Source organism: Stegodyphus dumicola, chromosome 1, assembly GCF_044657685.1.
Source record: "Stegodyphus dumicola isolate Sdum_Otavi_A_Nest chromosome 1, ASM4465768v1".
NCBI lineage: Eukaryota > Metazoa > Arthropoda > Arachnida > Araneae > Eresidae > Stegodyphus > Stegodyphus dumicola.
In genome coordinates, this window is record NC_140768.1 from 199,805,435 (window position 1) to 199,819,535 (window position 14,101).

The following is a 14,101-nucleotide window of genomic DNA, read 5'->3' on the forward strand; positions in this document are numbered from 1 at the left end:
ATGTAAGACAGTTTCATATATATGGCCTTGATATATTCAGGTGTTCTATAAGACTGGCATTTCAACTATGTAAAGAGGTACTTGGAGTTCATATTAAAAGAGTTAAGGAGTGAGAAATAAATTATCTTAATATATTCTTAAACGTTAAGTTTCTAATAGAAAGGGGAATATGGTTTTATTAAGGGCATTTTAACTGAATTTAGCAGTTGGATGCGTTCTTATTCATAAAGGTATCAGTCGAATGTATTTTGAATTATATCAAATTGATATGTCATCACAAAATAAAGATTTAGTTTTAGTTATTAAGAAGTAAGTTTATTGCTTTTAAATCGTTTCTAAATCAAAAACTGATTGCCTACATCTGAAACCTAAATCAAAGAAATTGCCAAATGAGCATCAAATGAGAATTGCCACTCTGAGAACTGACTGTTTGTAGCACCACGTGGAAGATAAGAAGAGTTCGTAAATACTGAATCTTTGCCGAGTGTTCGCCGTTTGAGAATTGGCTATTTGCAGCATCGTATGGAAGGTAAATAGTGATCGTTTGTTCCTCAGTAGCGCTTCGATGAAAAATGCATGTCAACGTAACTAAAATAATGAATGTAACAGTAAACAATGTAACAATTTTTCGAAAGAAAAATTCTAATGATTTTCTAAAGAAAAATTCTAATGGTAAAGTTGTCACCTGAAAGCGTTCCCCGCCCCCAAAGAATATACTTTCGAGAAGATACATCAGTTACTTGCATGCATATGGATCTCTTTATAAAACTGCTGTAGGTCACTAGGTTATTTCGAAGCAGAAGAGAGGAAAAATGAGCAACACCTTCGTCGGAACTCGAACCACGGGGCTCTCGAATGCGCGCCGAGCGTGCTGACGAAGCGTAGTATATTAAAGAACCTTAACTACAAAGTCATGCTAAGAAAGCGGGAGAAATACCTTATAGTGCATATTGTCCTTATGTAGGAAAATGGCAAATTCTATATGTAACATACTGATTGTTAGAAGTGTGTTTAAATCAAATAAACAAAATATGATAATAAATTCTGGCTCCTCTTTTTAGAGTGGCGTGAAAAAAATTATTATTCACTAAATATGGCTAACTTTGAGCAGATGCATTTAATTATCGTTTTATTTTCAAACATTATTACTGTCTTTTTTTTAACATGCAGTTTTGAAAATAACAGTGAGATTTATTAAGAATGATAATTATTATTTTCATCAATAATGAAATTATGAAATAGGAAGCATGTCAGTCTGTGATGTCTTCTTAAATACAGAAATAAACTGGCGATTGAAAATTCCTTGGCATACTGATAGAATAGGATTTGAAATCGAAAATTTAGAAGACAAAAGATATAGGAATTCGAAATTTTCATATGAATCATGATTCAAGTTAGTGCTTTGCTGTAAAATAATTATTTTAGTGAGTTTTGAACTGTATTTCGTTTAAATACGATCCTCTGTTTTTGAAAGACGACTGATATATATAATAAAAAATTATTGTTGTTGAGATTGTTGGTTTTTCAACAGATAATATGTTAGTTATATGATAATTAAAGCTATAGTTCTCGTTTTCGCGACATACTTTAACGAACATTACGTTATCTTTTTGTCGTAAACAACAAAAAAATTCCAAAGTACTTGAAGAAAATAACTTGCAATAGGAACAAGTGATAAAATTCAACATATTATTAGCTTTTACGTTGAACACCTTCATTTATTTATTAATTTCTAAAATATTTTAAATAGCTGTACTAGAAATTGAACTAATCCTCCAGTATTAAATCTTAAATAGTTGCGTCTAAATAATTGAAGTTGTGATTATTACAAACAACTCTATCTTCGCAAAATTTCATCTCTTACCATTTTTTAGAATTACTAAAATGTCAAAATACTCTTGAAGTGCATAAAATTTTCGTGTAAAATTAATGTTAGTATGTGAAGTAATATAATGTGAGTCTAAAATCAATGTTATTATCTTGCATAGGTTTAAAAATTTCAGCTGATGTTCTCTTACGATTGCAGATGCAATACTCATGATTCGGCAAGTTATATTTTGATGTGCACCGAAATCTTAAGGGTGCAATTAAACCTGAGAACCTAGGTTTAAAAAGTTTAAGTTGATGTTCTTTTACGGTTACATATGCAATACTCATGATTCGACAAGTTATATTATGCTGTGCGCCGAAATCTTAAGGGTGCAACCTAAGAAATTTTGCAACAATACATTGAATTCCATCATACTAGTGCAAACTGGTAATCTCTTATCCTCTATTATAGATGAAATTTGAAGAAGACAGGTTTTGGAGAACTGTTATCGCATTACATGTTTCAGAATTTAGTAACTCTTCAGAAAGGTGGACTAATTCTTCTCAATCACACAACGTAAAGTATCATGTGCTGGATGGAATCAACGGTCATAAATCCCTTAACCTTTCTAGTACAATGCAAGCTTTCTTAGAAGAGAAGCCAATTTAGATTTCACAGTATTTCACGATAGAAACGCACCTTTACCGAATTTGTTCCACTATACAATCCATCTGAAGTAAATAACATCATCCTTCCTCGTGAAGTCACCAAATCAAAGAGAAAAGTGTGAAGGGCGAGGCCTTTTTTTAACAGTCACAATCTCAGTCTGATCAAACATGGAAAATATGTTTTTTAAAATCTAGAATACGTACCGTACTGGAAAGTGGAGGCAAAATACGACAGGAAGAGATCTCTGCGAAACTGGGCAGAAGATAAGGCGAGAGTTATGTCTTACATCCGCACTGGAGAGAGAGACAGACCAACAGATACAACACACACGCACAAAGGCGCCTCTTGTTAGGATGTGTCTTCCACTCCACCCCTTGGACTGCTGTAATTGAGTGACGTTCTTGTCTCCGCCTCTTCTTTTCGCAAACTGTGGCTCTCTCAATTGGGCTGCCTCATGTGGGATTGACCATGTTAGCCTGTGATGTCACAAAATGTCCCATACGATACGCCACTAGAGTCTCTTTTTTCATATCACTAGGAGTGATAGTGTTTTTTTTTTTTTTTTTTTTTTTGTTGTTGTTGTTCTGTATCCGAAAACCAAATTTGTCGCCAAGATTTGTCATTTCCTTGAAAAGATTAATGGAAAGAGTTTTGTTGAAGAGTGTAGTTTACGAAGTCACTTCAGGTTCTTTGAAAAGTTTTGAAAACTTGTCTATAATTTTATTGCGTGAAGTCCTTTTCCTGCAATAAAATTAGAGACAAGTTTAGGTAATGTCTGTGAAATAGTCTTGAGTTTTGTCTATAATAACCAAGCTTCAATTACCGCCGAGGATCACAAGGCTGCTAAGATTCCGAAATTTAGCGATCCTTAAAATCATCGTATTTATTATGTCCCGAAATCATTTTTTTTTTATTTTGTTTAAAATTTAATAATTTACAAGTTCTTATTATTCAAATTTAATCTTGAAGAAAAAATTAAAAGGTAGTTTAATAACTATTTCTTTTTATGCATTTAAAAATGTTAAAATTAAAAGAAAAAAGGCCTTATACAGAAGAAGTAAAGAAGGCATATAGTTAGCAAAGATACAGGATAAAGTATTAAGAATTTGATTAAATTGTTATTTTTAGGTTACTTGTTCAGGAGTGAAGCCAGTTTTTGAGATGCGATTGCGATTCTTTTCCCGCTCAAAGGCTGTCCATCCTGTACCTCATTCCTCATACAGATACAAGTAGAAGCTAGGCCAGCACCTCTGTTGTACAGGCGATTGAGGTATTGCTGAACATAGTTAACTGTTAAGCTTCCGCCCAAATTTTGAGGAAGAACGTCCGGGGACGTTTGAGGAAGAACAGTCCGAGATTCTCCCACTCCTCATCCCTTACTATAACCTCTCCTGGGGAGTTTCGGTTTTCTTGTATTTTGAGTGCCTCCTTGCCGTGCAGATACTACACTCTTACAATCCATGCCTAAAATATCTGAATTTATGTTAATTTAAGTAAGAAAAAATTTGTACATGGATCTATAGGCGGACTGCAGCGCCACTTTGTGAATGTTATTCAGAAATATAGCTAAAGAAAGAATCTAGTCTTCTTCCTACTGCCTTTCTTTTCTTTTTATTAAGAATCTGATACTCAGCTAATATTTTTGCTCAAGATTTTTTTTAATAGTTTAATTTATTCCCCTCGTTTCATTTAATTTCTACAGCAAAAGTCGTGAATTTTAACGTAAGTCAAAAAACGGGGATTGATTATATAAAAATAATAATACAAATTTTTCAAGTATTAAAAAATTCCAATATCTTTTTGAATCGAAGCGTTATTTTGACTAATGTTATTTATCAAATAAGACAGATGGGTGTGATCCCATCTGTCTTATTTAATATCCTGCAGATCGGTCCCGTTTTTATTTATTTTAATTTACAAATGGTTTTTATTATTTCTGACCGTGATTTCTAACTGTTACCTCCTTATGAGCAGGTTAAGTGTTTTTAGCATAAGGGGTTGCGCTTCTTTTGGCTAGGCAATATGTTCATAATAAACAGTAGCAAGGTGCCGTCAAGTAGAGCTAGATTTCTTAAACGTTCGCTCAGCACTTATTTTGTTAAAAGGTTTCCCAGCTGCTTTATATGTAATGTGTCTAAAATTGCATATATTTATTTTTTTTAAAGTTACTTTTCTATTAAAAAGAAGAAACTACGTTTTAAAAGTAAGATCTCTCTCTCTTTTTTTAGTCCAAAGGGGCTTTGTCTCGGAAGGACTGTTGTTTTCGTTTTGCGATTTTGCGTTGGTTCACTATAAATGTCCGTTTCACTTTTCAGACTGTTGCCACCAAATGTTAAAGTCCTGCATTATATTTGAAGAAATTAAATAATGAAAAATCTGCATAAATGTATTTATATTTCTCGCATTGTGATAAAACAACCGTACATAGAGCCATCAAATTTTGAATGACGTAATCCTACTGCGAATATGGGCATGTGGAAGCCCAAATTTGGAATTTGTTTTATTATCGATTTTATATATTGTAAAACTTTAACGAATTTTTGATTAACAAACTCAAAGATTTCAAATCGGGCAACGTTGTATAGAAAAAACATTTTTATCTCCAGCACGCGAGACTTTGTAATTCTAAAGATATGCTCAATTTAAAACTATTTTGCGTGATTCCTCTTGAACTGAATTTTTTGGTTTAAATGCGAAGAACAACGTGATATTTAATAAATAAAGGTAACAGACAAAATGGTAAAGAAACGCCCCTTAAGACGTAATTTTTTTTTTTTTTTTTTTTTTTTTTTTTTTTTTTAAGATGCCGTTTTCCCTTAGAAAGTCCTCTCAGAATGCATTCCTGTTTAAGCAGATAACCGTTATATGCTCTGAGTATAAACAGTCTGCAAACTTTGTAAGAAGTATATAATATCACATATCTCGCAAAGCTGTTGTTACTTAGTTCTTCATTTGAAAAGGAATGAATATTTATATGAATCACATATTTATATGATATGCGAAATTATTTTTATGGAACTCCTTAGCTTAGTATTGATTTCTAATCTTTAGCTTAAAAAATAATTATAAATTTCCGAGCGGCGATGACAGGCCAAATGTGGGAGCCGAGTGAAAAAGAGTCGTAGTCCATATATGGAGACAGGAAGTATATTCCGGCTCTTTAGCTATTAATATCATGCTAAAGATTCCATAGAGACTCGGTTTGAAAATGAACTTCATTATTAAATTAATTTTTGCGCAGTGAAATGTTCTCCATCTATTACTTCATAAAAACAGACACTTTTAATTTCTAGAAGTGGTTTTTTTAAAGCAGTGTTTTTATCTGGTCTTCTTTTCATACTAAATATTTTTCCAAAAATAAAAAAAAAACTGAAGTAGAAATATATATATATATATATATATTATTCCGTCTTTTTTGAGCGGGAAAATCATATACTTAGTATTTTTTAATTATATTTAAGTCTTAATTTATTAAGTCTAATATTTTGAAATTACATTTGATTTTCTATTAAAATGTTTTTTAATCTTTTCATTATTACCTGTTTCAGCATTTCCGTATTTTCTAGCCATATGTATTTTATTTCTGCTGCAGAATTTTCGTTCATCAGAAACATAACCTCTCATGATCTTCATAAAACCCTACCTGTTATAAACATTGATGTATAATTTGAAAATCGGTAGATCTGTGATATTTTTTGAGTAATCTGTGAGATAATACTACCTATTAAAAGTTAATTCCAGAATTTCGGGTTTGTGTCATCTGTTACGCTCCCCCCCCCCAAAAAAAAGAAAACAAATCTGATGACTGAGAAAAATTTTTATCAGCATATAGATTTATAAGCGTTTATGTATTTATATTTTAAATTAGTGTAATGTGCTTTTGAATTTTCTGTTTTATTGTTAAATTTTTTGTTTTATCTCCCATTGGCGTTCCAGAATGAAAGCAAACAAAATTATTTTTCTTTTAAATAGCAAACTCTAAAATTTTCAAGTACCTTTTTAATTTTTGATTTAATGATAATTACAAACATATGCAATGTTAGTTTAATTAATGAAAGTTCTTTATAATGTCATGTAGCGTGGTACCTCCCGCCCAACCGATATAGTGGTTAGCGACGCTGACTGTCGTACCCAAGGCCGGGGTTCGTATCCCGGAGAAGGCATACATGTTTGTAAATGTATAGTGTCTGTGCGGCATGGGGCATTCAGAATATACTGCGAGCCGAAAGCCCTCTCGAGAGGTTGGTGCTAGGGGAAGAAGGGTAGGAAACCCTCGGACTCGTTCCCCCGGTGTGCTCTCAATCAAAATTGGGGAGCAGGACTGAGAAAATTTGTACCGTCACCTGTATGGTGCTCAAGGCTCTTGCTAACGATAGACGCTATCTTGCACTCCTTGCCACGATGCATTTCGGGAGCTTGTTCTGATGTTACTGTCAGACAAGTGAGATAAGTCACAACACACCTTGTTACCTCGTTATACATCCAACTTGGTATGCGGCCGGTTTAGACAAGAAAATTTTTGTTTGGAATAAGACTCGATTTCGACGAGGCACGACTGCGTGCACTACACTTGTTTACCTCTTTCGAGACAATGTTACGACTGCCAGTGAGCGTTAGTATATTTCTTGTTACTGTTCAATATATACCCCGCGCTAAAACTCTGAATTTTCAAGTGATTTTGTAGTTTTTCGTATAAATGTTTTGTTAATTCATTAACAATGAGTTTTAGGAAAGTTAATGAGAACCAAGCAACGAAGAAAATCGTTAGAATCACCATAGAGGTGAAAAAAGAGATTGTTGAAAAGTATGAAGATATGGTATGCGTATCCGGTACTTGGGCTATTGCTTACCGCATGCCAAGTACATTGATGTTTACGATTGTGAATTAAATCGGTTAACGTTGCGAAGAGGGTGAAATCGATTACGAAACAAACATCAGAGACGTCAAAAAATGTTGAAAAATCGCTTTTCATCTGTATAGCAGAAAAACATTTATGTACAATATCATGTGCGTACAGTATATATATATCACCCTGTGCATTTGTATTTTAGTATTCAAGCAGTAGGATTTTTAATAAGAATGGATAAATTATTTTCTTTTTTATTATTATTATAAAAAAGTTCGTTTGGTACGTCCAAGGATCTGCAATGGATTAACCGACGTATACCAAAGTATTATTTATTTCAACACTTAATGCTTTAATAGGGCTTATTGCTATTATTAAGCTGTGTTCACTGGAAGATATATAGAAAAATATTTTTAAGCAAAATAAATTAATCGAATTTGTTTAATTCAGGGTTTCTTAAACTGTGATTCGCGACAAAGGGGTCGCTGGACCTGCAGCAGAGGGTCGCCAAAAATTTTAGCAGTTTTCATATTCCTTATTATAATAATTTTAAATTACCAAATATTTTTGCATAGTGTATCTGAAAAATAGATAAAGATAAGACAATACAGACAAAGAAAAAAACGAAAACGTTTCGACGCATTCTTTTTATAATATAACCGTTCATTTTCCTTGCTTTGCACGTGTCGCTGTCATTTCTTCTTTTACTTATTTAAAATTATCACATTGTTCTGTGTCTTAAAATTAGAAATTATAGTTAATGACCTAGAACTGTAATAGTATATTACAGGACAGGTGAAAAAATTGACAGTTTACTCACGCGTGTGTCTGATTTGCGCAATACTTATGGGGGTCCCACAAAATGTTTGTAAATATTATAGGGTCCTGGGGATCGCGAAAAAATCTCAGTCATAAAAACGGGTCGCGACTGAGAAAAGTTTAAGAAACCCTGGTTTAATTCTCAGAAACATTAACTGCAGCTTATATGTCAGTTATAAAATTATAGCTATGCTATGATTGTAAACTCATTTCATCTGAACAAATATTTTTACCGGAATTAAAGAATAACCTCTTCCTGTAGAGTCGCTGTAACGTTTCTGTTAAATGGAATTACTGCTCATTGCCCTCCAAGTAGGATTAATTATTTTAATAATTATACGAATAGCTGGGACTTCGAAGAACAAGAACAAATGTAGAATCCAGACTTCGAAAAAGCTGATTTGATGACGATCGTAATGGGAACACTTTGAATTACGTCATTAAATGTATGACATCGTCCGTGAATTACTGGACGCGGTTCGGCAAATGAATGACGTCATTAAAGGAAACCGATAGAAGATTGGTGTTTCAGGGTTAGTTTAAGTTTGTAATCGCCGAAAATGCAGTCACAAAAAATTATTATGCGGACTGTATTTAAAATCAGTTTAATGACTTATTTAAAACGAAAAGGCTTTAATTTATTTTATCATAACATTCTAAATTCGTTGGAGCAACGCCAGTGCAGTTGTGTTTTGTTACAGCTGGAGAATTGAAATGTATACCCATTAAGCATTTTGCAGTCGGAATTAATCTCTTTTTATTTCAAAATCGAATACAAGCATAGTTTCACATTTTTATAGAACAGTTTTATGCGTTTTTACTGGGGTCTAGGCATCTTCTTCAAATTATAAAAACGTATTGCGTTATTTTTCTGAACTACCGTATTTACTCGCGTAATAGTCGCATCCTCGTTTTGAAGCAGAAAAAATCATCAAAAGTGTACATTACAATATAGTGCAGTAGATTTCCCCGCATAATAGTCGCACCTAGACTTTCATTAGCTCATCGCAGATTCAATGAAAAATTGGCAAAAAAAAAAAAAAAAAAAAAAAGTGCGACTATTACGCGAGTAAATACGGTATATCCTATAAATAGAAAGAATAAATAAATAAAAGAATAATAAAAAAAAGTTTGGAAGCTTTCAGAATTTATATTACGCTCAAAGGGGGCGTTTAAAGTTTTGTGTGTTGCATTTATTTATTAAATATCATGTTGTTCGCACTTAAACCACATAAAATTCAATTCAACAGCAGTATAACAAAACATTTAAAAACAGCATATGTTTAGAATTTCTGATAGACACTCTAGCGCGCTGGAGATATTTTTTTTTTTTTTTTTCCTTCCCCGCGCAGTGTTGCCATTGCTTGCTTTGAAGTCGTTGAGTTTATAAATAAAAAATTCGTTAAAGTTTTACAAAATATGAAGTAGATAATAAAACAGATTCAAAGCTCGTGAAGCATAAGTTCATGCAGATTATCTGTTATTTAATTTCTTTAAATATAATACATTGTGATAATATTTGGTAGCAACAATTTAAAAATGATACCCCGTTTATAGTGAACCGGCGCAAAATGCTGTTTCCAGACTAATAGCCCTTCAGGGCTAATGCTCCTTTGGGGTAAAAACGGAAGCAGTAATTATAGCCTCACATATTAAACAAAATAAGAAAGAAGGGATTAAAATGATAAGCTATGTTTTTTAAATACTTTGCTAAAAACAGGTTTAGAATTGAAATCATTAACTTGAGTGACTGAATGTGGAGGAAGTACTTCAAGAAATTTAATTTATCGACTGAAAAAGTGTGGTTTTAACAGAATGAAAAATTATAAGATGGTCACAGAAACTGCAATTATTAATGATAAATTACTTTTTGGGGGGTTATGTTTCCTCAGTTCAACTAACTCTCTTTGTTGGTGTGGTTTATATACAAAATAAATAATAAATAAGTAATTTTTGTAGTATTTTATATAAATAAAATAAAGCTAATTTTTCTCCAGAAGTTTCCGTACAAGAAGAAGCGAAGAATAAGTTAAAAAGTAGTTTATTTTGTGTTCTTGGTATTATACCATTAACAAAACTTTCCTTTTGTTACTAAATTAAAATATTCAGTAGCTTTCTCACATCCTTAAAGACCAATTCAATATATATGGTGTTCTTCTTTTTCTTTCTATATATAAACTGTTTTGTTAATTGTTGCTTCATTTCAGTTATATCCAGCTTTTATGTAGGGTGGTACTAAGACAGTTTTGTATCACAATTATTCATTTATTACTTTTATACTTGTCAGTTTAGGTACTATACCTAAGTAGTATCCATTAATAAGTATTATTTCTTACTGTGGGAAGTCGGCAAATGCAATTTATGATTAAATGAAAAGTCAGCAGATGATTTTCCATATTGTAGGCGCCATATGATTTTCCTTTTTAATGAGTAACAGGGGTAGTTCAAATGTGTTTTAATAGAACATTAAGTAAAAAAGAAAGTCAGTTTTTAAGTTAAAGGACTGTTGAATAGAAAATAAACATCATCATAGTCCTTCAAAACTCTGTGTGATGAAGGAAAATAAGTATAATAAGCACAGCAAAACTGCGCTAATAGATTTTAACAAAAGCAAATCTCAGAACTGTACATACCAAATTTTTTTTTATCACTTTCATTGTAGTAGTAGTTAATGTACTTTGGCCTCCCTTTAATTTTTTACTTACTACTTGGGCGAATGCCTCTTCTGTCCTGTTCTCTTGAGTATCTCCTAACGATTTAAACCTTTATCATTTTAATTCTGCTTTAAAAGTTTTTCAAACACCTGGGGGGGGGAATAGTATTTACTGTTATCACTTTGTGATAAAATCATGTCCACAATAAATTGATGATCTAAGTGACGATGCTTAAAACTTCTTAAGTTTAATATCACAAAAGTGTTTTCATTTAACCTAAATTAGTATTAAAAAGTCATTTTATTTATCTCGATATATGTTATCTTTATTTTATCCAGATTTCTGAATAAATAAGCTTCTAACTCTCAGAATTTAGTTGATTGCAAAATTTCTAACTTTACTTCTTGTGTATATTCTTATCCGTGTCCAAAATAAAATTTAATGAATAGGATAAAATAAGTATGATATAAAGTATGAACTGCATATGACATTATTCAATTCTTCCTAAAAGTTTTAATGTGACCACAATTTAAGCTTCAAATGAAAGTCAGTTATATTGCAGACTACTGCCACAAAATCTACTTAAGAGTATAGCAAAATCATGAGCTGTTTTCTAATCGTAGAGTATGGGACACATCAATGGATTCTGGAACAAGCTGAAATTTTTTATGCTATTGTAGAAAAAAATTTATTTTCCCAATTATGTTGCAATTGTTTGGCACTGAACAAACTTGCAGAACACCTGAAGAAATTCATTTAAACATTTTCAGACTTTGATAAAAATAAATCACATTATTGCATTGTTTAGTTGCTTATTCAGAACTGATTAAAAAAAACATTCACTTCATAACTAGAATTGTGAAACCTTCAGGATTATATATTGCTAAGATTACAAAGATAAAACATTAATTATAATTGTAGAATTTATGCAGCAAAAAAACAAGAAATGTATAGAAAGAAAAAGATTTAATCACACACTAAAAATATTTTTTTAGTGTGTGGTTAAATCTTTGAAAAGATAAACTAATGGTAATCATATTAAACTCAGTGTCTTAACCCACTGTCATTAGCACATCACAGATTCATAAGTGTTGGATCGAATTCTAGACTTTGCAGCATAAAAGCAAGGAATTTTCATGTCCCTCCCCCAGCATGATTTCATAAAAAGTTTTAAAAATGTCAGCGCTTTTATGAGAGCAGACAATTATTTGTCAAGATTAAGAATTTAACATGGGTGGCCTGGGAGCTTTAATAAGAGTTATTTTATTCATGATACTGAACTTCATAAAGATGCCCACACTTTTTCGACAGAGCACCTTTGTACTTGGTGAGCAATGACGAACTTGAAAGAAGGTGTGCGAGTTCTGGTTGTGTGCCATGATTAAGACCTTCACATGGGCATTACACAAATGGTGTCAGCATATTTGTATTTTTATGCTACATCAATCTTGCATCTTGGCAAATGAAGGGTAGTAAGGAAAAGGTGGCAGCACCTTTTCCTTACTGCCCATGCAGACTAGATCAACTCCATTTTGCTTCTGTTTCTGGCCGTCACTTTCATTTTATTTGGGACTGTGTAAAATTCCTCATCAGTGTATTTAACGTGCATCAGCCTAATTAAGAATGCATTAAAATATTGCTTAGAGAGCATGAATTTTATGTCGGAGAAAAGTAAATAAATGAATTTTCTATGTCTAATCCTCATTGATTACCCATTTAAGGTTTTAGTTACAGTTTGCATAAAATTATTCAGAAAATTTCTTCAGTTGGGGAAAGGAAATCAGAAATAAGTTCAATAAGATTTTGTTTTTTAATTAATGCATTGGGTTTCTTTGAAACAATCTTCAGTTACCAAAATTTATCAACTTTGATTGATGTTATTAATTCTGATCCATTTTATCCTGTAGTTTTAAAAATCTTAACCCCTTAATATTCAGTTGATTTTCTTCTTTATTTTAGTGTTAGTTTTGCTTGATAGGTGGCATTATATCCATTCAATTTCATTTGATTCTTTTAAACAATATTTCCTTTCTTAGCAATGCATGTCTTGAAGAAAAAGAACTTGTTCAAAACCATCAAAATTGACAATTCTTTGTAAAAATGTTGTTAATCCAAAAACAAATTTTGGCTAATGTTACATTTATTTTTATTTTATTTTTCTGAAACTAGGGATAATAAGACAAATTTTTAATTTATGCTTGTTGTTTACATGTAATTTATTTTGTGTTTAGAATTTTTATCAATTGTTTGCCTTTCTTTTACAGTGCAATGCGTATTTTACTTTCTAAACTTCCCCGCTCATGGGTAGTAGATGAAAAGAAAGATGATGGTTACACAGCCTTACATCTTGCTGCATTGAATAATCATGTGGAAGTTGCAGAATTATTGGTTCAGCAGGTAGTATAACACAAGATAAAAATTATTTTTGTATTTTACCTAGGCTGTGGTTATTAATCTCTGTACATAAGCATAGTTATTTTGAAATCTGTCAAATACATGTTGATTCTTTTGATACTACACCCACAATAATACCATGATAATGTCTTAAAGACTATTTATTAAATTTTGAACAAGCACATATGATTACATACCATGCATTTTGAGAAGTATATTGATCTAGAGGAGATGCTAAAAATGCCCACTAGCATTATTCGAGCATTGCCATATGTGACACTTTGTATTTGTGAAAGTACAAAACTTTCAGCAATTTCACATCAAATGTTATTTTCTGATTCCTGTATGAGATGTGGATTGTTAGCATAAACTTTTCCCTTTAAAGTGCTTCACAGGAAAAAATCTGGCAGGCTTAAATTAGGAGATAATCTGATCATCAAAAAAGAATTTGCTTTCGATTGCATGCATGCTGTTATTTGACATGTTGCATTCTTGCTAAAAAATAGCTCTTTTGAAGCTTGTCAGCATCAAGTTGATTTACACAGTTGCTAAAGATTCTGAAATAGTAAGCAGTATTCAAAGTCACATGGGAAAAAAATTGGAACAGTTGTATGATACCTAGATATTGCACACCAAACAGCAGTGTTTTCCGAATGAATAGGTACTTCTTGGATCTCATGGTGGTTTTCTGTAGTCCTTATCCATGTATTCTGTGAGTTCACATAACCATGTAAATAAAATCAAACTTCTTCTGAATACTATGTTATGTCCATCAGTTCATCATCTTCACCTTAGACATGAACCTGTATGCCATTTATGGTTGTAACTCTTGGATAATGATATTGTGGTAAAGCTTCAAAATTGTCTTTTCTGCTTCATGATAGGTTGGCTGAAAGAAAACAATTTGA

General features: G+C 32.0%; 1 protein-coding gene across 1 annotated transcript in view; it reads left to right on the forward strand.

The window, feature by feature from the left end:
* mib1 (E3 ubiquitin-protein ligase mind bomb 1) overlaps positions 1-14,101 on the forward strand; it is a 251,283-nt gene that overhangs the window by 203,801 nt on the left and 33,381 nt on the right. Inside the window, exon 13 of the mRNA XM_085824668.1 lies at positions 13,064-13,196. Coding sequence (XP_085680794.1) covers positions 13,064-13,196 — 133 coding nt within the window. The remainder of the gene's footprint in view (positions 1-13,063; positions 13,197-14,101) is intronic.